Source organism: Enhydra lutris, unplaced genomic scaffold (assembly GCF_002288905.1).
Source record: "Enhydra lutris kenyoni isolate GAN:26980312 unplaced genomic scaffold, ASM228890v2 scaffoldscaffold57, whole genome shotgun sequence".
Taxonomy (NCBI): domain Eukaryota; kingdom Metazoa; phylum Chordata; class Mammalia; order Carnivora; family Mustelidae; genus Enhydra; species Enhydra lutris.
The window spans coordinates 8597931-8621111 of NW_019154141.1; the positions used below are offsets into that span (position 1 = coordinate 8597931).

Here is a 23181-nt window from a genome sequence, read left to right on the forward strand (position 1 = left end):
TCTTTGTTTCCTTACCTTAAAGAGGAGTTCTGTGCCTTGGCCCTTGAAGTCGAGCTAAGCTCTAAGCTCATGACTTCCTAAGTCTTCAGTCAGCAGTTGGTTCTTGATTCTGAGGTGGCGAGCTGGGACCCTTGATTGTGCTGTTGGCAGTTTCCCTGCAGGCGGGGAATTTTTCTTGAGGCTTTTAAGATCGGCTGGCGAAGCCAGACTCAGGCAGAAGCTGGCAGAGCAGTGCTGGGCTCCGTGTGGAGACCGCAGAGCCTGGCCTGTCTCCTCTGGCTGGCCTCTGGCGCAGGCTGCTTCCAGGACTCTGAGAAGAGCTCCGGAAGTACTAGGTCGCCATGTTATTCATGGCGTCCAGCGCGCTTGATTCTGACTTCCCCTTACCATTGCTTTCAGGGGGAGCTTCATGTCTCTAAACTCTTCAGCCATCCCAACATCCTGCCATATCGAGCCACCTTTATTGCAGACAATGAGCTGTGGGTTGTCACATCATTCATGGCGTATGGTGAGTGGGACATGGGTCCTGGCAGAGAGGTGTTCTGGGAGCTCTGTTGTCAGCTGGCTCATGTGCAGTTTCCCTTCTCTGTTACCCTTCCCCCGGCCCCCACGACTTTTCTTCAGGTTCTGCCAAGGATCTCATCTGCACACACTTCATGGACGGCATGAATGAACTGGCGATTGCTTACATCCTGCAGGGGGTGCTCAAGGCCTTGGACTACATCCACCACATGGGATACGTACACAGGTGCAGTCACGGGCACAACCGCCCCTTCCGAGAGCGCATGAGCCCTCGAGGAAACAGTGGGACTTTGAAGTTAGTGACGTCAGAGTTTAAACCAAGGCTCAGCATCCTGTCCTTGCCTCTGACTTGGTAGACAGAGCATTTGGTCTGTCAGTTCTAACTTTCTCTTTACTGAGTGGCTTGGTCCTGAGAAGAACATCTGTCACGGACCTCTGCACCCCCACCCCTTGGAGCACCCAAACTGGTGTATGTGCCCCAAAGTCAGCCCTATGCCAAGAGGCCCGGGGGAAGGCAGGTTGCTTAGTAGAAGGTATCAGGACAAGCAGCTCACAGTAGGGAAGATAATGAAACCGGACCCCTATCTAACTCCACATCCAAAGGAGCAGTTCAGATGGACTCAGTGTCTGATGTGAAACTACAGACTTAGATAGAAGGAAATGCTTTTGTGACCTGAGGCATCGAAGACTGTCTAGATATTTTAGAAGTACAAAACATAAAACAAATTGACAGATTTGATTATATCACGATTAAAGATCTCTCTCCAATGAAGGACATCAGGAACAAAATTAAGAAATGGGTGACGGGGTGTGAGATGTAAGCTTTGTGTAAAACACACAGGAGATGTGTAACAAAGAAATCCTGTGCATCAACAAGAAAAGGATGGCAAAGCAATAGAAAAAAGAGCAAATGGTTTGAAGTTTATAAAAGAGGAAACCCAAAGGACTGTTGTATGAAAAGATGCTCAAAGCTGGCAATAATCAGAAAAGCAAATTAAGGGGCGCCTGGGTGGCTCAGTGGGTTAAGTCTCTGCCTTCAGCTCAGGTCATGATCTCAGGGTCCTGGGATTGAGCCCCACGTTGGGCTCTCCGCTCCGCGGGGAGCCTGCTTCCTCCCGCCGCTCTCTGCCTGCCTCTCTGCCTACTTGTGATCTCTCTCTCTCTCAGTCAAATGGATAAATGAAATCTTTAAAAAAAAAAAAAAAAAGGAAAATTAAAACAGGATGTTGTCACCCTGTACACCTGAGATGGGTGTAGGGTGGAGGCTGGAGGAGGCCCAAGGCAGTGAGGAGATGGGGTCTCCTGTCCACACAGTGGAAGATGCCCTGATGGCCGGGGTCGCTTGGGACTGGGACCATCAGTGCTGCTCCAGGTGGACACCCCAAAGAAACCCTTAGGGGACAGGTGTGGGTGTCATCGTTCCCATTCATGTGGGGTTAGAGGCAGCGTGAGTGCTCCTCCCTGGGAGAGCGGATGAGTAAAAGTGTTAGAACCTGGCCCAGAGTACGGACAGCAGTTAGGAGCAAAGCTTAGTTGTACGCAGGGGGCGATACAGAGGGATCTTATAAACAGCACTGAGAGGTGAAGGGAGAATGGGAGGGATAGCACAGCACCGTCGGGTAAATTGAAAATATATGCATACAAAATCATGCTACACTTTATAAGAATACCTACAAACAAAAGTATAGATTGAAGGCAGTAGATGGCAGGGGAAGCAGTGGTCTGGGAGCATAAAAGAGAACTTTAGCAAAATATAAGTAAGTTTTAAAATCTGGTGATATGTAAATTGGGTCATGCTACTTTCTCTTTTCTCATGTATGTGTTATATACATATAAACATGTGTTCATGTATAAATGGCATGAATATATACATGTGTAAGACACACAGCCAGACGGGGCTAAGGAGAGAGCTGACTGGAGCTAGTAGGTGACGATCAAAGGTTTGCGGTGTGAGGGGCTCTGGCTGCCCCATGATACCCTCTCCCCGCCCTCCCAGGAGTGTCAAAGCCAGCCACATCCTGATCTCGTCCGACGGGAAGGTCTACCTCTCTGGTTTACGCAGCAACCTCAGCATGATCAGCCACGGGCAGCGGCAGCGTGTGGTCCACGACTTTCCCAAGTACAGTGTCAAGGTTCTGCCTTGGCTCAGCCCAGAGGTCCTCCAGCAGGTCTGTGCGCTGAGTCCTGAGGAGCCCCCATCCCTCACCAACTCAGTGTCCCAAGGGAGCCTTCAGGAATTTCCCGGGATGGGGGTGCTTCGCTTCTGGGTGGAGTGAGGGGTTCTAGAGGGAGGGGTTCCCTGTTGGCAGGTGGACCTGGGAGGCCTCTCAGTGTGGGTGTTGGGCGCCCATTGCAGATGGTGTTGTTTCCCCTCTGTGGGGTCCCAAACTGGGCCGAATACTATTTCAGTCCCCATCAGAGGCCTTCCCATCTTATAGAAGAGTGAGCATTTTGGAAATAGTTGGTGCTCTCCACACCCCTCCCCTAAGCAGGAGCATAGGGCCCCACATTTCTTCCTTCTTGTTACACAGCATCAAACATTCCTTCCTTTAAAATATCAGCTACTCTTCGGTAGTAAGGAAGAGGAAGGCAAGGAAAGTGTGCTGGATTGGAGACAGGCATTCTGTTCCTCCCCCGTGCCCTTCTCAGGCTATAGATGGAGTCATCTGTGGGGGTTTTTTTTCTCCTGATTTAGAATCTTCAGGGTTACGATGCCAAGTCTGACATCTACAGTGTGGGAATCACAGCCTGTGAGTTGGCCAATGGCCACGTCCCCTTTAAGGATATGCCTGCCACCCAGGTGAGCCTGCAGCCTGGTTTCCTTCTTGCCTGCCCCCCTGCATGCCTTCCCCTGCTGTGGAGGGGGACCCCAGGGGAGGAGAGCTCAGGAGCAGGCCCACTGCTCACTTCTGTAGGGCCTGGAGCACAAACGGAGGCCCACGTGTCATGCGTCTGTTTAGATGTATAAATCAAGCTAACACATTTTTATAAGTTTATAAAATATATGCTATCCTCCTACTTTGATAAATATACCTGGAAGGTCTGTTTCTAAATTATAGTTCTCAGACTCCTCAGGTTCTGTGCTACCTGCTACCACATTTTGGCCAATACCTTTGGAACCTTTGGCTTACAAATTCAATTTCTTTTCATGCCCCTTACAACAACTGCCCTTTGGTCACTCCTTGGCACGCACAGCCAGTGGCATCGTGTACCTTTGGGAGACAGCCTGGGGGAGAGGCTTATCCAGGCCTTATCAAATCCAGGAAGCAGACTTGGGATAGCTGGGCAAGGATTACCTGAGTCCCAAGTACCCTGGAGCATGATCTAGAACTGGGAGGGGGATTTGGCTCTGAGTGAGCCTGTCCTTAAGCCCACAGAATGCCCTATGGGAAAAGGGGCACTTAGAGAATGGCCAGAGGGGAGCTCTGTAGAGCAGGGGTCCCAGGGAGGCTTCTAGGAGGAGGTGACATTTGAGCCTTGAAGGCAGATATGTGAAGAATGGGAAGTAGAAGGAAACTCTTGGCTAGAAGGAACAGCATGTGCAAAGATCCAGAGTCAAGAAAGGATAGGATCTGGGGAATGGCGATAGTTACAAATAGCTTAAGTACAAGGCACTTCCCGGGGGCTGCTGGGTGATGTGGCTGGAGAAGGAAGCCAGAGCAGATCCTGAAGGACTTTGTGTGCCACGCCAGGGCATTTGGTTCCTGGCCCAAAGTATGTGGAGAACTGCTGGTGGCTTCTGAGCCCAGAAGTAAGAGCCTCAGATGCATTTTGTTAGATCACTACAGCAGGTAGATTAGACCTAGCAGACTAGTTAGGAGGGTTATGGAAACATACCTAAGGAATCCAGAAAAATCTAAGACCATCGCAGAAAGGAGCTCTGGGAAAGTGAAAGGCTATGTGAGGTGAACAAGAGGTATGGACCTAGAAACAGCATGGTCCAGTAGCACTTTCTGGGATTGTGGGAATTCCTTATCTGTGCTGCCCAGTACAGTGGCCACTTACAGTGTGGCCAGTGAGATGGAGGAACTGAATTATCAGCCAGATTTAAATTCACTTAAGTATATACAGCTGCCTGTGACTGGTGGCAGCCGTATTAGGCAGAACAGCTCTAGAGAACCTTCCAGGTTTCTGGCCCCGCACTTCACCAGGGCAACCCTAAGGACGGCAGTCCCTGAGGTGGGGCTGGTTTTGCTCGTGTAGAGCCCGAGGACTTCGGCCCCGCCACCCTAGCGGAGCCTGCCCCCGGGGCTCCTGTGTAGCCTGCCACAGGGACAGCCCGGGGCAGGGTGGGGCGGGTGCCACGTAACGCACCCCTTTGGACCCACAGGGGCACCACAAATTGGGAGCCAGGCTCCAAATAAAATGACCTGATAGCCGCCTTCACTCTAGGGTGGGGGCTCTATGGTTGGAAGGCTGTGATCACGGTGTCTTATAAACGGGAGAGGAGACTGGGAGCCCCTTCCTTGCAGCCGTAGTTGGGGGGTGCATTTCTGTAGGCCCTCTCCTTGGCAGTTTGGCCTAGCTAAGGGATGGCTGCTGAGCCTGCGACCCGCATTGCTTTTGAAAAATCAGACTTACCCCACTTCTCTTTTCTCTACTCCCCCAAGCCAAATTTGTATTTTGGGAAAAGTGTATTTGTAAGGAAACGCTATAGATCTCCCAGGGGCCCCCAGTTCAGCCCGGGTCCCGGCTCTGTCCTCCCCAGATGCTGCTGGAGAAGCTGAACGGCACAGTGCCCTGCCTGCTGGACACCAGCACCATCCCCGCTGAGGAGCTGACCATGAGCACCTCACGCTCAGCAGCCAACTCGGGCCTGAGTGAGAGCCTGGCCCCCAGCACCCCCAGGACCTCCAATGGCGACTCGCCATCCCACCCCTATCACCGTACCTTTTCCCCTCACTTCCACCACTTCGTGGAGCAGTGCCTTCAGCGCAACCCAGACGTAAGGTATCCTCTCCGGGCTGAGAGTGGGCTTTCGGGGGAACATGGAGGATTGGGGGGGGTTGAAGGCCGAGTTCAAGAGGACGCATCTGTCCCGGAAAGGGCTGGGTTCCTGGAGGAGTCCCGAGCCCCTGTGGCGGGAGGGATGAGCACAAGGGTTTACTAAGAAGCCAGCCTGGGTGGCTCTGGCTGTCGTGTTTCCGGGGCCTGAGGGAAGAAGTAGAGGTTGCCTGAGGATAAGGTGTAAGCAGCAGGGTTTGGGAAGTCTGGGGCACAGGGATGATGCTGGTCTTTCTCCCGCTTTCTCTACAGACCAAGTGCCAGCACCCTCCTGAACCATTCTTTCTTCAAGCAGGTACAAAGTACTTTCCCAAGGCTCCCTGGGGTGGTTTTTCCCTTGCCTGTGCTTAAACCACCCTGCACCACCTTTGCTTTGGGATCCTTAGTGTGTATTCTCTCCTCCTCCCTTTGAGTCAGAGCAATGGCCCTGTTTCCGAAGCCCCTTAGAGGCGCCGCTCCTTCCTCTCCTAGAGATTTTGGGCTCTAACAGGCCAACTGTCATGGGGCCACTTGGCCCCATGGTGTCCTGGGAACCAGAGCAACGGGATCCACCGCTAACTGTCCCTCCTCCCTCAGATCAAGCGACGCGCCTCAGAGGCCTTGCCTGAGTTACTTCGCCCCGTCACCCCCATCACCAATTTTGAGGGCAGCCAGCCTCAGGATCACAGCGGGATCTTTGGCCTGGTAACAAACCTGGAAGAGCTAGAGGTGGACGACTGGGAGTTCTGAGCCTCTGAAGAACGTTCACATTCTCCGTCCTGGGTCGCGTGAGCCCCGGGGGCCCTTCCCGAGGGCTGGCCACATTCCCACCCTCCTGGGTGCAGATTGGGTAGAAAGGACATTTCTGCCACCGGAGTTGGCCGCTTACTCACTGGGAGAGAAATTCCTGAAGAGAAACCTTCTTTATTGCTCCGGGACTTCTGAGACACAAGGGAATCCCGGCAACCAGTGATCAGAGAGGCCGGGAAGCTGACATTCCATCCTGGGAGCTCAGGCGACCTCTTCAGAAGGAAGAGATGCTATTCTGGCCCCAGAGGGCTGAAGGCCAAGCCCAGGGTTTGACTCTTTGACCCAGGGGACTGTGGGACTTCCTCTTCTCACTCTTGCTGTCCTACCAGGCTGTTCCATTCTCTTCCTCTGCTCTCAGATCCTATAGGTCCACGGAGGGGCAAGCAATAAGCAACCTGCCTCCGATCCTAGCCCCCAGACCGCGCCCTAATGATTGGAACGAAAGGAAGGGCATTTTTTTCTTGTTAAGCACCACGTGAAGGGGACAGTCCCTCCTTATCCCTCTCATTGCTTGGGCTGCAACATCTAGAACTTTCCCATAGTTCATTGTGTGGTTCATCCCTTCCCCACCAAGAGTCCATCTTACTGCCTTCTGCTGGCTGCCTTGAGGCTTTCTCCAAGGCCACAATGTCTTGCCTAGCCTGAGGATTTAAGTCCTTATGCCGCTTTAGTTTCATCGCCAGAACAAATTAAATTTTTTGGAGAATCCACTGGAGAGTGGCATTGCTGTGTGCCGGCCATATAGTCACCCAGTCCCACATTCTCTGTCCCAGAGCGGTCCCAGGAGCGCACGCAGAAGCATGGCTGTAACCACTTCCATTAAGAAAGCCTCACAACAGACACAGAGCTGTCTCCCCACATCCAGAAATGTGAGGCTATTCATTTTAGCCTGCGGCCATCCATCAAACCACTTTGGGGCTGGAAAGGTCTAGGTGCCGAAGACTAGCCCTTCCGCAGGCCCCACTTCGAGGCCACTAGGAGTGGAGGCAAAAGAGGCTCATCTTTGGCAGGGAGGGTTTTGTTCTGTAACATGACTTGCAGTGTCTCCTTACCCCTGGAACTAATACCCAAAGAGCAGGTAACCTAAGACCCAGATCTGTCCCCTCTCTGTCATCCTGGCTGGTGGCCAATGAGGCTGGGCAAGGGGGTGATTCCGCCCAGGGTCTCCATGGTGCTTCCCAGCCTGCATGGGCACCTCCCCCCCTGCCGGTCCCTTAGGGGTGAGGCACCCTTCTCTGGCTCAGGCACTAAAAATGTCAGATTAAGGAAGTGCCCCCTCCCTCTTCTCTAAAGCTGTTTTGAACCCTCAAATGCTCTCAATTTCCCTTCCCTCAGAAATTTTAATACCAGTTTAAAAACGATCAATAAAACCCCTCTTCCTTTGGGCAGTCACAGGGGTTGAGGTAGAGGGAATGGATACCCACAGTGAGGCCGAGTGGGGAGGCCAGGTCACCTTTGTTTCCAGCCTTCCTCCTAACCCCTGCCCAGCTCATCTTCTCTTTAGACCTCAAGTTCCCTTTTCTCAACACCATTATCAGCCTGTTTTCTTTCCTTCTGAGCTGCTTCACCTGTGGTCAGCTCATACTCCGGGCCCAAGCTGCTGCTTCTGTGGGGGCTGCGCAGTTGCCCCTGCAGACTCGCCCTGGGCAGGGGAGGGGGCCGGGCTGCCTGCTGCTCCCGGTGCTCCCAGTGCCGGGGAGGGCCGCACCTTCCTGCCTCAGGGCAGCCGCCTTTGAGAATCTGGTGGCCGCTGTGCACACTGCCAGGAAAGATGCACATAAACACAATTTCAGAAGTGTCACACGCGCGCGCACACACCCCAGCCGGGGAGTCCTGGGCCAGCATCTCCACCCGTACGTAAATCTTCCTCCAGAGAGGGGCAGGAGGCCGGGGAGGAAAAGCTGAGCGCCGCCTGGGAGCCCTGAGGGGCCCTGCGGGAGCCGAGGGAACGGACTCGGGGCTGGGGAAGCCTGCCGCCTCCCCGGCCTCCCCCGCCGGGCACGGGGGCGCTGAGTTGTTCCGTTCCCTGGCGCGTGTGTGGGCCGTGCTCTGGAGCCACTAGTTCTATTCTTGCCACAGTGTGGGAACAAGCTATGTTTTGGGCTGTTTGGGAACAGCTTCCAGCCAGACGGCAGGCAGAGCCCGCCAGTCCCTGGGGCGAACGAGACCCGGGTCTCCCGGCAGAGATCCCTCCAGGAAGCCGCTGCCCCCCGTGCGCAGCACGGCCGAGCGCTACCCCCACCAGTGGGTGCCGGTCACCTGCCTCCTGCGCGCCTCCGACCTGTCGCGGGGGGGGGGGGTGCTGGGGCCGCGGCGCCGCGGGGCAGAGGGGCAGGGAGTAGGGAGCCAGGGGCGGGGGGCGCGGCTTCTGGCGCCAGCCCTGCTGCTCTCGCTTTGTTCCTTGGAACCAGGCACTTCGGATCCTCAGGACTCTCCCTTGTGTTAAGTGGGGTTAGGGTGCGCCGAGATTCGCTTGTCTGAAGGATGGAAATCTCTCCCCCCGGAGGGAGTGCCCTCTCGCAGGCCACGGCGCCCGCCCGCAGGAATCGGGGGCTCCTACGGCCGCAAAAACCCGCCACAGAAACGCTTCAGGACGGCGGGCCTTGGAGCCTCCCGGGGCCCTTGTCTATGGGGTCGCAGGAGAAAGCGCTGAGGGGTGGTGGTCCCGCCGGACCCCTCGTGTAGCCTGGGGGCAGAGCACGCGGACGCCGGGCCTCGCAGCCTCGCGTGGCGTGACCGCGTGCCGGCCGCCGCTACCTTCTTCCTCCCGCGGCCGAGCCGGGGCGGCCTCTGGCGGCGGGAGGACTGAGCGGCTGGAGGGGGCGTGGGATCCCGGACGGGGCCGCCCCCGCGGGGTCTGTCAAACCGCAGGGCCCACGGAGCGCCGGGCCCGCACGAGGGCCAACCGGGGGAAACTGAGGCAGCGAAAGGCCCTGGAGCGCCCCAGTGATCCTTTCCCGCCGCAGGGGCGTCGCCGGGAGCGCCGTTTGTCCCGGGACCCCAGGCGTCTCAACCTGAACTCGTCCTCGCCCTGAGGCGTGCGATACACTCCCGCTCCGGGCCTTGCCTGGGTCCGGAGCGGGCCGACGGGGCTGCCGGCTTCTCGAGGCTGGCGAGCGCGGGGCCCGCGGGCACGGTGCGAGTGCCCGGAGCGCGGGGTCGGGGCGGGGGCCAGACAAAGGCAGGGGACGGAGAGCGAGGGAAAGACAAAGCACAGAGGGGGTCGGCGGCGGCGCCGGGGCCCCGGAGGCGGCTCCGGGCGCGGCGGAGCCAATGGGCGGGCGCGGGGCGGGGGCCGGCGGGGGCGGTGCCGCGATAAGGCGGTGGCGGCGGCGGCCGCTCGGGGACCACAGCTCGCGCCCGCGCCCTCCTCGCACCCGAGGCGCCCCCCGGAGACAGACCCCCCCGCCCCGCGGCCCAGGCCGGGGCCCCGGTGAGACCCGCGGGCGGGCCGGGGAGGGGGCCTGCATCCGTCTCGCAAACCCGGGCGCCGAGGTGGGGGTGCGGGCGCAAGGACCGACGCTCGCGGGGTCCCGACGCCCAGCGCCCCCGCCCGTCGCTCTCGCCCGGGACCCCGAGGCCAGCGGCCGCCCTCCCGGGCGGGCCTCCGAGCGAGGACGCAGCCGAATCCCTCTGGCTGCGTCCGCGGGGGTCCCGGGTTTGGGGTCCGGTCCTCGCGGGCCCGGGGGAGAGAAGCGGGGCGCGCGGGCGACGGGTCTGCCGGGCGGGGCGGGCGCGCAGCCCCGGGAGCGCTGTCCAGGGGCTGGGCCGGCCGAGCGGTGGGCAGGCGGCCTCGGCAGCGTTGGGCCGGGGTCAGGCCGGGCCAGCGGATTCTCACCGAAGCCCCGCCCGGCCCGCCCTCCCCTGACCTCCCCTAGTCCAGGCGGGGTCCCGAGCCACAGGGCACCCACGGCGGCTGCGCGGCGCCCCCTCCCCCGGCCGCTCCCGGCTAACTCTGTTCTTCCCCCGACACATGGTTCCACTCAGGGATCTCTGTCCCTTGGGGAGCAGCGTGGGGGGCGGGCGGGCGAAAGGGGGAGGTGGGTGAGGGGCGGAAGTGGCAAGACCCAGAGCAACAGGAAATGACTTAGGGAAAGTCCCAACCGCAGCCCCCCAGCCCCCTGCCTGTAAACACTCCCACCCCACCCTGCAGGCTAGGGAAGGGCTTGTGGGGCCCGACCGACCGACTTCCCCTTGCAGAACCCAGCGGGTGCCGCGTCTCCACCTGGGGCCTCCATCACCCCCACCGAGCCATGTTCCAGGCTGCAGAAGCCGCCCAGGCCACCCCCTCTCATGTAGGTGATCAGCGGGGCGGGAGGGCTCCTCTCCTTCAGACGTCTGGCCTGGGGTGAAGGGGTGAGGGGCGGCAGGTCTGTCACCCCTTGCCCCGACCCTCCACCCCCACCCCGCCAAGTGCCTGGGTTCTGAGTTGGTTACCGCAGCCCTGGTCTGGGGCATCCCTCTGACCTGGCCCTGACTGGCCTTCTCCCTTAGGAAGCCAAAGGCAGCGGTGCAGGCAGCACTGTCCAGCGCTCCAAGGTAGGGGCCCTGAGAGTGGAGTGTTGGGGGGAAGAAGGGTTGGGCATGGGTCAGACCCCTGGCTGACTCTCTCCCCCCAACAGTCCTTCAGCCTCCGGGCCCAGGTGAAGGAGAGCTGTGCCGCCTGCCAGAAGACCGTGTACCCCATGGAGCGGCTGGTGGCCGACAAGCTCATTTTCCACAACTCTTGCTTCTGTTGCAAGCACTGCCACACCAAGCTGAGGTGCGCCCTTGCCCTGCCCCTGCCCTCGCCTGCCAGCCCTGACCTGACCTGACCACAGTTGTTCTGCTTCTGCAGCCTGGGCAGCTACGCCGCACTGCACGGGGAGTTTTACTGCAAACCCCACTTTCAGCAGCTGTTTAAGAGCAAAGGCAACTACGATGAGGGCTTCGGCCGGAAGCAGCATAAGGAGCTTTGGGCCCACAAGGAGGTGGACTCCGGCACCAAGACGGCCTGAGGCCCCTCTGCCATCCACTGTCTCTGTAGAAGAGGGCCTGGAGAGGGGCAGTGGGAAAGGTGGGAAAGAGATTGGACCTGGGCTTGGGTTGGGGGGCAGGGTGGGATGGGGATAAAGCCATCTTGCTCAGGCAGAGGGTTGGGGGGCAGGGCTCAGCTCCAGGGTTCCTTCATTCTCCCTGGGGCCAGGGTGGGGGGGTCGTTTGGGAACCAGGATTGGGTTTTGCTCACCACCCTGCTTCTGACTTCTTTCAGTCTACCCCACCTCACCCCTGGCCCCCTGGGAGGCCCCCAGGCCCAGCTTCCCTATCTAGGTGCCTTTTCTCCAGCAAGGAGTCACCATGCCCCCTCAGGGTCCCAACCTCCCTCACTGCCACCTGGGGCCCTCTGGGGCCCCCATGTCTCCCCATCTACCTCTGCCCTTAGCCTGGTTCTGAGCCATGGAGACGGGAGGAAGGAGAGCCAGCGAGCCCTGGCTGGGCCTCACAGAATGCCCACGAGGGCCCTGGGGGTGGGGTGGGGAGGGGGAAGTGGATTAGCCCCGCCCTCCCCTGAAAGAAGAGGCGGGGCATGCCCAGTGGGGCTTGGGACCCATCTTGCACCATCGGAGTCAAGAAGCAGAAGCTAAAGCACCTGCCATGCTAAGAGCCACAGAGACTGGCTGGGGTCTGGCATGGGCCACGCTCCTCTCCTCTTGTCCCCCGTTGCTGCCGGTTCTGACTGTTGTGATCAACCCTGTTTTAAACATGTTTTAACAGATTCTGACTCTGTATTATGTGGCCTGATGGGGCAGTGGGTGGGGGTGGGGGCTTTGTGGCAGGAAGGATGCAGACTTATGCAGAAGTGACAGGGACATGGTCAGCCCAGAGCGCTCCTGGCCTTGATTGGGGTGGGGGCTGGGGCTCGTGATGGGTGTGAAGGAAGTGATGCCAGCCTGAGAAAAAGAGGGGGTGCTCTTTTTTTAAACAGGCAGGCCTCCGTGCTGTCATAACCAGAGTGGTTTTAGAACAGAAATTCCACTTTGCTTCTCAGCCTTGGGTCGGTTACAAGAGGGTCAGGACAGCTGGCTCAGTTGGTAGAGGATACAACTCTTGATCTCAGGGTTATGAGTTCAAGCCCTGCACTGAGTGTGGAACTTACTTTAAAAAGAAAAAAAAAAAAAGAGGGTCAGGCCATCAGTAGGTGATGGGGCATGGCCTCACTGCCTTTCAGTATACTACAAGGCAGAACCCTTCTGCTGAGTCCTTGTCTGGAACCCCCTCGCCCTGGAAATCAGCAAAGGATGGTGGACACCAGCATATTCAGCAAGTACTGTTGAAAGTTCTCTAGCTCACTGTGTCCTTCCCCATCTGTCATCTTCCCCTTGCTTTTTCAAGCTCTGGAGTAGGACAGCCACAGTCCCATCTCAGGTAGTCCAAGGAGAAAACAGCTTATCTGCTACTCTGAGGGACAAGTTTACAGCAGGGCAAGCAAAGCCAACCTGGAGGCCCTGAGACACCCCTACCCCGAGCGGATTATATGCGGGAAGTCCGGGATGTCTGTCCCAGACCCATCTGTTCTGATTTCCCCAAACTGTCCGTGGGCTACATGAACCGGTGGAGCCAGAGGGCTGACTCCTGGGGGACATGCTGCCACTGCACCCGATCTAAGACCGTATGTTCCTAAGTGATGCCATGGCCATAGGTCAGGGTAGGGAGTGGGTACTCAAACTGGTGGCAGATGGGCCACTGTGCTGTGTGAAGTAGACGCTGCCCCTTGCAGCAGAGCTGCGTCTCAGCAGAAATGGCACTGGGTCTTCAGCATGAGGAGCACTGAGAGGCTCATTCAAGGCTGGCCCAAATTCTGCGTTGGAGGCCTCAGATGGGGACAAGGGCAGTCTCTCCTTGCTCTGAGCAAGGCCAGGGGAAGATAACAGAGACGTGGCTCCTGGAGATGACTAAGCCCTGCCCTGCAGAACACGGCTCAGGGGAGGACTTCCCTGCCCTGAGAAGACTCCTAGATGCCATGAAGTTCTGGAACCCAGCCACTGGTGACACTTGGGTCAGGGGTGGCTGACAGTACCGGCTTGATAATCAGTCCTGACAAGCACCCTCAGCAGAGCTCCTGCCAGTGGGGAAAGAAGGGCGCCACCTCTGAGCTAGCAGTGGTATCAACCAAGTCACCCTGCCTCGGACCCTGCTTGGAGTCATTTCAAGTTCTCTGCTGAGGGACCCAAGCTGGCTACCAGGCACCATACCTGCTCCTCCTGGGAAAACACCTACTCTCTCCACTCCCCACCTGGAAGCATTGCCACAGGACCCCTTGGGTATAAATGATCCCTTTTATTGTAAGTAATGCGCGACACTGGCCTGGCTTTGCACTGCAAGCCCTCGGTCGAGATATAGTCCAGTAACTATGGCTGCAGGTTCTTCTGCACGATCCACAATTCAGACACAGACACAGAGCTGAGGTGGGCAGGAGGGGCAGGAGGGGCGGGAGGGCGGCGGAGTGTGGACTGTCCCCAGCCCTGGCCTCTCCACGTAGGTCTGGCCGAGGCTGACATAGCCCATGGAATGCTGAGCAAATGGCAGCGCGGCCCTTCTCACAGCAAGCCTGGGGCTGCCAGGGGACTGCCTTTTAGAATCTTCGGGCCCAGGCTGTCCTAGGCCCACAGCTTGTTATCTGGGTTATTTACTATAAAGACAATAAATTAAAATTAAGCAACAGCTTGGTCCTGAGGATGCTGAGCCAGCATGTCCACAGTTTTTGGCACACAAAAAAAATCAGGGTCTTTCGTTTTTTTGGAGTGCAGCGTTTGTTGGCCTGTTTGCAAATTCACTTTGAAAACCCATTCCCTGTGAGGTAAGACCCCAGGAGGTGGGGCTCTGTGAGAGCCTGAAGCTGGGACACACAGAGTCGTCTTGTCGCATCCGCACCGTGCTGTTTCCTCTTGGGGAACAGGGACTGGGGACGGGGGTGTGGGCCCAAGAAGAGTGCTACAGCCATCAGGATGGAGTCGTGGAGAGGCCGAGCTGCCACGTGGCGGCTTTGGTCAAGTTGAGGGGCCAGTCCCCACCCTGGGCCAGGGCTGAGGTGGAGACAGGAGCACATGCTCACTGTCTTCAGAGGGCTGAGCTGGGGTGCCTGACAGAGGCCCCTGGGGGAAAAGGATGGAAACAGAGGGGCTCAGGCCCAGCTGGCACCGTGCAACACACATTCCTGCAAAACCAGCTGCTTTCATTTTCTCTTCTCTCTCTTGAGGCGTCCATCACCTGTAACAATCTAGAATTGATATATATAAAAACCATCAAATATGATCTGAGATATAAATTAACAAGTACAAGGCCTCACATTACATGATGTGAAAAGGCTAAAAACAGCGATAGAAACTACATTCATAAAAGTGCATCGTCAACATACAACGAAGGCTTTGGCTTGTTCTGGTGCCCATGGGGAAGTGGGCATGGCTGGCAATGAGCTGCCTGGCGCTAATCCCAAGCTCCCCAGAGAGGCCCATCCCTGGGCACTGACGTTGTTTTGTTGTTGTTGTTGTTGTTGTTCCTTTAATGACAACTCCCAAGGAAACTGGGCGTTGGGAGGGAGGAGCTTTAGCAATAGGCACATTTTGGAGGGGAGGGGCCGGAAGAAAAGACCAGCGCCCAGGCTGAGGTAAATAAGGCCAACTCTAAGCTGCTTGGAGATACTGGCTCCCCGACCCCTGCTACCATTCCTCCTCTAAGAAGGGAAAGAGGTGAGACCTCATGGGGATGGGTGAGGCTGGCCAAGGAGGAACAGAGATGGTAGTTTGGGACAGAGTTGGTGACATCTTATGGGCTCTCCCTTCTACCAGGCAGAGAGGGCTCTGGCCTAGCAGGGTCACGACTCACAGACAGCCTGATCCGACTTCCCTGGCTATCCAGAAGAGCCTGCCCAGGGCTCAGGGCAGCCAGCTGGGTCAGATCCCCTCACCATGATGTCCATATTCCTTTCTGCTCCAGTGGGGGGAAAGGTGCCAGGTCAGGAATACAAAGGCCATTACCTTCAGCTCTTTCCAATCCAGCCCAAGGCCCAAGCCCACAACAGGGATACTTAGAGCCCGAGGGCACACAGTCTCCAGTTTAGAAACTGGATACAGCATAAGAGTGACTCCAACTTGTAAAACAGAGACAATTGCATTGACAAAACTGGGTCTCCCCCCCCCCAAGTGGGGGCAGTTCCACACCTAAAGCCCCTGCTGGGGGAGGGGGGGTGTGGGGTCATGGGGGCAGGCAGGATGGGCTCCTCCTTCCCTGAATAAGGCAGCATAACATTTGCTTCATTCATCTTTGGTAAAGGACAGGGACTGGCGAAGCTGACCTGGGGGCTCCGGGGAGAGCACAGCCCCAGCCTCTGCCTTCCATTGGCTGTGGGATGCTGGGCTTTACCTCAGGCTTGGGTGGGCTTATCCAGCCCAGAGATGCCCTGGTGGTCTCCAGACATGGGAGGAGAAACACAATAACACTCTGAATGAAAGTAACACTATTCAGACCCTCATGTCCGTCCTGGGCCCCCAGACCCGTGGGGCTTTGGCGCTGACTGCGGCATCAACACATAGCCCTGAGGGGAAGGCCCTCAGCGCTTTGCACACTGTTCCGAGCCCCTTTCCCTCCACGTGGAGCTGAGGATGCCAGAGCTCTCAGGTCTGGCAGGCTGGGGGCTCCCAGTCCTTGAGGCTGCAGCCACCCCGCCGTGGCTCTGAGCCCCAGTGGTGGGAGGGGCGCAGACAAACGCTGGTTGGACTGGAGCTCCATGGTCCACAGCATTGCCTGGGAGAAGCAGCAACTTCGCGGAGCCCCTCAGTAGCCCCTTGCCCCGCAGCAGGGGCAGCTGGCAACAGTGTGCCTTGCGAGCTCAGTACACGAGCTGTGCAAAGTGGTGTGTGAGCAGCTCCTCAGCCGAAGGTCTCTGGCGGGCCTCCACAAATATGCGCCTCAGGAAGTCCCGGCCGTGCTCAGAGATGTGGGAGGGCAGCTGAGGATTGGTGGGCTGCGTGGCGATCTTGAAAATGGCAGCCATGGCTTCATACTCTGCCCAAGGTGGTTTCTCTGTCAGCATCTCTACCACAGTGCAGCCCAGGCTCCTGGAGAGAGAGAATCCCATGTCATCCCAGGCTCCCTGACCTGCCCACCATCATGAAAGGAGGTACCTTTCTCAGAACACCCTGAGGCAGGACTGGGCAAGCTGAGGGTTGACACCTCTGTAGGGGTCCCCAAGGCCTCATCTACAAGGGCTTCATTGACCTACACCCACTTGGGTGAATCTTTAGATTGGGGAAGAGTCCCCTTGGCATGGACAGAAAGAGCTCTGAGATAATCGTGTTAGTTTCCTATTGCCACTGTAACAAATTACCATAAGCATAAGACATAACAAAAATGTATTCTGGAGATCAGAAGTCCAGAGCTAGTCTCAATGGGCTAAAGTCAACGGGTCAGCAGGGATTGTTCCTTCTGGAGGCTCTGCTTCTAGTGGCTGCCAGCACTCCTTGTTTCACGGCCCCTCCTTATACCACTCCAGTCTCTTGCTTCCACTGTCCCATCTCTTGCTATCTACTCTCACCTGCTGCCTCCCTTTTGTAAGGACTCCAATTATCCTGAGCCACCCTAGATAATCCAGGATAAGCTCCCCATCTCAAAATCCTTAAATTAAGCATATCTGCAAAGGCCTTGCTGACACATAAGGAAACATTAACAGGGCGTGGATTACTACATGGGCATCTTTGGGGAACCATTACTCAGCCCACCACAATACCGTTCTGAGGGGAAGAGATGCTCTCACAACTTCCAGGCCCTTTCAGAGGATGCACAAGAAGGAAGATAGAGCAAACACAAGCCATCTGAATGCTAGGAAAGAAAGAATCCTGCTACGATTCAGAGACTGACCCAGGCCTTCAGACTGGTGCTGCTTCTGTTAGGAATTTAGCAAACACTAGGGATGTTTTCCATGGCCCAAGTTCTCATCAATAGCAGATAGGCGCTATTTGAGGTTAAAAGGCAACGCACTTGCCGTATGTGCTGGGGTGGGCACCAACGTCCCTGTACTCGTGGAGCCTGCCTCCTGGCCTGGCTACTGAGAGGTGAGTCTCCTCTTCCTCCCACCACACCGCACAGCCCCCACAGCTCATTTCCAAGTTAGGGTCATGACAGCCCAGACGTGGAGAGGCCATCCCCGCATGTCCTCAGCACTCACCACACATCTGCCTTCCTTCCGTAGCCCTCACCACTGATCACCTCGGGGCTCATCCAGTAGGGCGTGCCAGTGACGGAGCGCATGCCTGTGCCTGACATGCAGATGGTCTGCAGGCGCTTGCTGGCCCCGAAGTCCCCCAGCTTCACGTTCCCGGCAGAATCTCGGAGGATGTTGGCTCCTAAGGCATGAAAGGGCAAAGGCTACAACTCTGGGCCCTAGAGCATTTTCTACCATCCACCCTCTTCCCCTCCCCACCAGGTCACGGGGCTGCAGGCAAGGATGGAGACTACCGTGAATGAGACATGACGTGCACAGAGTGCCACTGGCTCCGCCCTATAGCAAACGATCACCACCATGGCCAACATCTGCACAGCACTCTACAAGTGGCTTCCCCAATTACCCAATCAATCCATACCAACATCCCAAGGAAGCAATTAGAGTCTCACTTTTCAGAAAATTCAGAATGGTTAAGTGACCAGGTCTCAGGGACCCCATAGCTTGTTCCTGCTCACCCTTGATGTCTCGGTGAACGATCATGTTGCTATGCAGGTAGGACATGCCCTCCAGGATCTGCCGGGTGTACTTGCGGGTCACACTCTCTGTCAGAGCTCCGTAGGCCTTCAGCTGGTCTTTCACTGAGCCCTGCAGCCACAGGAGTCAGAGGGAGTCAGCTCAGAAAAGGGTAGGGAGGGGGCGCCTGGGTGGCTCAGTGGGTTAAGCCTCTGCCTTCGGCTCAGGTCATGATCTCAGGGTCCTGGGATCGAGTCCCGCATCGGGCTCTCTGCTCAGCAGAGAACCTGCTTCCTCCTCTATCTCTCTCTCTGCCTGCCTCTCTGCCTACTTGTGATCTCTCTCTGTGGAATGAATAAATAAAATTAAAAAAAAAAAAAAAAAAGAAAGAAAAGGGTAGGGAGGGGGGCACGGCTATTTCCAGCCCCCAGCATTGCAACAAAGGAGTGATTCAGGCAATCCCAGTGAGCGATGCCCCTGGCTTTGCTGGGGGGGTAGCCAGGCAGAGTAACCAGAATGGTCCCCTTAAGCAATGTATGACCAAAATCCAGGAGGGAGGCCCCTCTGCTCCAGATACAGGCGGTCCTTACTGGACAGTGCAACCACCCTATAAGCCTCAGGTCAGGGTGGCCTCTTTTGTGGGTGTCCCACATGCATGGAGGAGCACGTACCCCCGGCATGTACTCCATGAAGATGGTCAGAGTCTTCTCAGCACGGTCCCGCAGACAGCCGTAGTACTGCACTATGCGCTCGTGCTGCAGGTTCTTCAGCAGCTGGATCTCACACTCCAGAGCACTCACCTCCTAGGGGAGGGACCCGGGGGTTACCCTGGCTTGCAGGGTCCCGCTCCTGCCCACCTGGAATCAGCTCCGGTTGCCCTAATAAGTGACCTCGGAGGGGTCTGTCTGCCTTGGGAACTTCAGCTGGAGCAAAGGGGAACTCTCTTAACCGTCTGGCCCTGGGATGCAATGCTGGGTGACCCATGGGACAGCGGCACTCCCATGCCGGAAGAAGGCAGACGGTGGGGTGGGAGAAAGGGTGTAGGTACTGAGTTAAGGTAACTGCTGCATTTGTTCACTGAGATTGGAGTGTAGGCCACACTCGAAGCTGAACTCCAAAGCTAAGCTCCTTCCTGGATGAGGGTTGAGAGGCCTCCCTTGGGGAGGGTGGGCAGGTACTGTTCTTTGTGGCGCTGGCCGCTGCCTCTCAGCGCAGGTGGTTTGGTACTTTGACATCAACTCAGCTCCTTATACCTAATCCCTCCCCCAGGGGGTCTGATGCTTCTTCAGACCACAGTCTCTTCGCCCCGTGGCCATGGCCAGGGTGGAGAGCAAGGGAACTTGAAGAATGATGGGGGAAGCAACCTGTAGCTTTTTGAGCAGTTAATCTACACAGTGAGATAGGAATTTCTGTTAAGGGGGGAAACTGGAAGCCAGACCATGGGGAAGGCAGTACCTTGCTTGTCTCAGGGCTGTCTGGATCAAACTGGACTTGTTTGGAAGCAAGTTCACGTCCTGTGTCCACATCATAGCACAGGTAGACCCGGCCAAAGGCACCCTGGCCCAGGAGCTTCCCACGACGCCAATTGATGGGGGCACTAGGAGCTATAGGAGAATGGAAGGAAAGAGCATTAGCTCAGGTACATTATTTACTGAGATCTTCTGTTAGTCTCCAGAGGCTCTGTGATGGGACCTCCAGCTCAAGACCCTGCTCACCCAGCACCCTCCCATCTCTCAGCCCAGCATCTCCACCCCCATCCAGAGCAGGCTCAGGGCCCTCCCTGATCCATGGGACCACTGAGTCTGAGTCCTGAGAGACAGACGACTGGCTACCGTCACGGTTAAACACTCCTCTGTATTGATCAGATACCTTTACTTCCTAAGTCCCTAAACATCTGAATATGGCAAAGACTGAGGAGTCCGTTTAAACACAGAGAGACTAAAGACCAGAGCGGGGAGTGGCATGCCACACCACAGCGGAGCGAGGCCTAAGGTCCAGGGGATCCGCCGCCGACCCACAGGCTCTTCCAGTGTAGTGAGGCTGGGCCACAGCAGCCTCCTGCTGAGCTGAAAAGCCCCAGGGGACCTCTGGCCTCCTGCGCTGCCGCCTATCTGAGCACCCCCTGGGCAGTCCCTTCTGGCCAGGGCCCATTCCTCACACTTGGTCGGCACATTCCTCTCCTGCACAGAGAGGGCATTCTCGCTGTCCGCACTTCGCAGGCGCCCTCTGGGGTCCAGGTATTGCACTGCCAGACCCATGTTCTCGCCATTTGTGCTCAGGGAGCGGCTGGACGGCACCAGGGTAAAGAGGTTGCCTTGATGACGCCGTATTCGTGGAAATGTTCTTCTGCCTGAAGGGATGCAGGAGCCAGGGTAGAGCAAGTCAGACCCCTGGCCACGGGGCTAAATGTGCAAACCACATCATCCCATCTGCCCTTGTACCTAATCCATGCCAGAATGGCTAATGTCCCAAGCACCCTGAGAATCAGGACAAAAGCAGGAAATTAGGAAGCAGCCAGGGATGGTTCAGGAAGCTCTGGCCAAAGGGAAGGCACAGGGCTAACCCTCCAGCACCACATCACTCACAAGGCCAATCCACTGCTGCTGTCTGTCTTCCTAAACCTAAACCTTTGCGGAAGCTCCATTCTGTCTGCTGCCATGGGGCAGAAGAGGGCGCTGGAGAGCTAGCACCATGGGGCACACTAGGGATTCAGACCAAGGACAGTGTTTCCAGCGGCAGCATCTTGGTTTCCAAACACCGCCCTTCCACCCATCTCCCCTCTGTCTCTAGTGCCTCAAGTGTGGCCACAGCTCCTCAGGAATAAAGAAAACATTTGGTCTGGAGGGCCTGGGCCCCGCCGCTGGCAGTGGCTTTTGGATGGCAAAGCTCTACCCATGTCCATTCTGAGGCAGCCAGCAGGGGGCAGGGTAGAGGCATTACTCACCCTCATTATAGTCCTTGTGGTGCACAGACACATGGTAGCGCCGGGGGTAGGTTCCACCTTTGACCCCTTTGTCATACAGCTGAGTTTCCCGATCTGAGTAAGACAGAGGAGATGAGGAATGGCTGGTTTGGGGCAGCTCAGTGTGAGTGAGCCATTTAAGCCCCTATGTCACCTGAGACCTCAGAGCAGCAGGCCAGAGGAGAGTTAAAATACAGTTCTGGCTTCCCAACTTGGCTACCAAAAGCAGAATGCCTGCTGTTTCAACCAGATACCCCGTGGTGCTCTTCCAGGATCTGGGGAACTCACCTGAGAACTCCTGTCTGTTGTCTGGGAAGCTCTGGGCTCGGGACATTCTTGATTTGCGGAAGGATGGGCTGGAAAAAAACAAAACAAAATCACAGTGTAGACTTAGCCTACTTCAAAAAGCTTCCCATGAGGGCAGAAGACAGGATTCTCTTTTCTGACTCCCTCCCGCATCATTACACGGGATAGAAAAAACAGAAAACAAAATATCCAGACTGCCTAGCTTACCACAATGCCTGCTTGGTGTGTAATCTTTCCTCACAGTTTGGGAGGGAAGCAGAGTTTGAGAGAAACAGCCCTTTTCTGAGTTCGGCCTACTGCTTTCTCTTTAAGAGTCTGAGGTCCAAATCTGACAGGACCTGGAAGAATCAATTCATCCAGCCCTCGAAAACTCCACCTTGGAATCTGGCACACCACTTTCCCTTCTCGCTCTTTCCTCCCACCTTGGTAACAGGGGATGAGTTGCAAAACATCTCTTGCCCAAGGCAGTAATAAAAATAACAACACCAAATATCTTCCTTTCAGACTAAGCACCACCCCACTTTAGAGATAGGGAAACTGAGGAATGGAGAGGTTAAGGGAAGCTATTTGACTTATATTTGATGGGGAGCTGGGGTCTATGTGGCTCCAGATCCTGTAAGGAGGAGAGGAAAGCCCTGTGCTCAAGTGAGGCCAGGCCTCAAAGGAGTAAGTCCAGGTCACTGGGTTTTACTCCCAAGGAAATGAAAACAAAGCATTGGAGGGACGGAGGCAAAACCCAAGGATCAAGCGGGTACACTCAGCTATCTTTCCTAGAATTTACTGGAATGGTCCTCTACCTTCCATGTGAGACTGCCTTTTGAGAGGGCCCCGGGTCAGAAATGGTCAAGGCAATGACATGGGGGCTGCCTCCTACTTCACAACTATTAGACCTTCCACGGCTTGTTCTGCTGCCCACCCCACCTCCCAGCCCTGCTTGGCCATAAAGCTTAGGAGATAATCCAAAATCAGAGTTGGTCCCTATCCTGGCAGTCTTCAGTTTGTGGAAGCAGCTCCTGGCACTTTTACCTGGGCCTCCTTGCTCCCCTGGTTGAAGAGCAAGCCCCAAGCAATGCTATGAACTGGGCACCAACAAGTAACTATGACTGTACTCTATGACGTCTAGAGGGAAGACAGTGTTCATCAGTTTGCAGATCTGTTAGGAAAGACAAAGTACAGATTTGGCCAGTACCCATGTGAACAATTTATCAGTTACACAAAGGAAAAAAAAAATCCCCAAACTTGGTCCAGCCCTAAGCCCAGCCAGCCATGATCAAATATGCTATTGGGCATAACAAGGTCAATGTGAGAGACTGGCTGGATCAGTGCCAAAGCCAACTCTAAACATACCCCTGCTGATGGGTGAACCGGCTCTACAGAACCATTTGGTATGTAAAAGACAGCACTTGTTCCCTCCTAAAGTGTGAGAACAAGATTACACACCAAGCAGATACTGTGGTAAGCTAGGCAGTCTGGATATTTCGTTTTCTGGTTTTTCTCTCCCAGTTTCTTACTCCATCAGAAACACTTGGAGGAAAAAAAAAAAAAAAAAAAAAGAAAGTAAATGCACAGGTAAGAATTCAATATTTGCCCCAAAACATTGAAGGTTCACTACTTCTCAGGCCAGATCACAGCAATGAGGCCAAGGGCACAAGAGCAGCATGTATTACACAGAAACTAAAAACAAGTAAAGCGCTTGGGATAACAGAGCAAACATTTAATGCATGTGACTTGCTCTTGTGAGCTACTGTTACACTCACCTAATTACACAAACATAACATTCTCACAGTACTTGAAAAATTAAGGAGAGGGTTAGGCATCCCATAAAGAGGTTTCTTCCCCAGAAGCATGATGTTTTAACCGTGGACCTGCAGACTGCCGTCTAGATCAG

The 23181-nt window shown here is 56.0% G+C and overlaps 3 protein-coding genes across 9 annotated transcripts in view; 2 read left to right on the top strand and 1 right to left on the bottom strand.

Annotated features, from left to right (window-relative positions):
- LOC111158023 (STE20-related kinase adaptor alpha) overlaps positions 1–8058 on the top strand; it is a 28021-nt gene extending 19963 nt beyond the window's left edge. For all 6 annotated transcript variants that reach the window (XM_022519803.1, XM_022519804.1, XM_022519800.1 and 3 more), the window contains 7 exons: positions 400–508; positions 625–748; positions 2519–2690; positions 3218–3322; positions 5231–5472; positions 5779–5821; positions 6103–8058. In XM_022519803.1, the coding sequence (XP_022375511.1) occupies positions 400–508; positions 625–748; positions 2519–2690; positions 3218–3322; positions 5231–5472; positions 5779–5821; positions 6103–6255 (948 nt within the window). In that variant the 3' untranslated portion in view covers positions 6256–8058. The remainder of the gene's footprint in view (positions 1–399; positions 509–624; positions 749–2518; positions 2691–3217; positions 3323–5230; positions 5473–5778; positions 5822–6102) is intronic.
- Positions 8059–9670: 1612 nt separating this feature from the next.
- On the top strand, positions 9671–12076 carry LOC111158025 (LIM domain containing 2). Its single transcript, XM_022519807.1, has 5 exons — positions 9671–9748; positions 10516–10610; positions 10810–10854; positions 10938–11077; positions 11153–12076. Exons 2-5 carry the CDS (start codon positions 10569–10571, stop codon positions 11310–11312), a joined length of 387 nt encoding a protein of 128 aa, XP_022375515.1. The 5' UTR covers positions 9671–9748; positions 10516–10568; the 3' UTR covers positions 11313–12076.
- Positions 12077–12472: 396 nt separating this feature from the next.
- The window catches only part of LOC111158066 (mitogen-activated protein kinase kinase kinase 3), a 62166-nt gene continuing 51457 nt past the window's right edge, over positions 12473–23181 (bottom strand). For both annotated transcript variants that reach the window (XM_022519875.1, XM_022519874.1), the window contains 8 exons: positions 21276–21343; positions 20970–21062; positions 20184–20375; positions 19481–19629; positions 18697–18828; positions 18028–18157; positions 17516–17693; positions 12473–16409 (listed from right to left, as the gene is read on the bottom strand). In XM_022519875.1, the coding sequence (XP_022375583.1) occupies positions 16181–16409; positions 17516–17693; positions 18028–18157; positions 18697–18828; positions 19481–19629; positions 20184–20375; positions 20970–21062; positions 21276–21343 (1171 nt within the window). In that variant the 3' untranslated portion in view covers positions 12473–16180. The remainder of the gene's footprint in view (positions 16410–17515; positions 17694–18027; positions 18158–18696; positions 18829–19480; positions 19630–20183; positions 20376–20969; positions 21063–21275; positions 21344–23181) is intronic.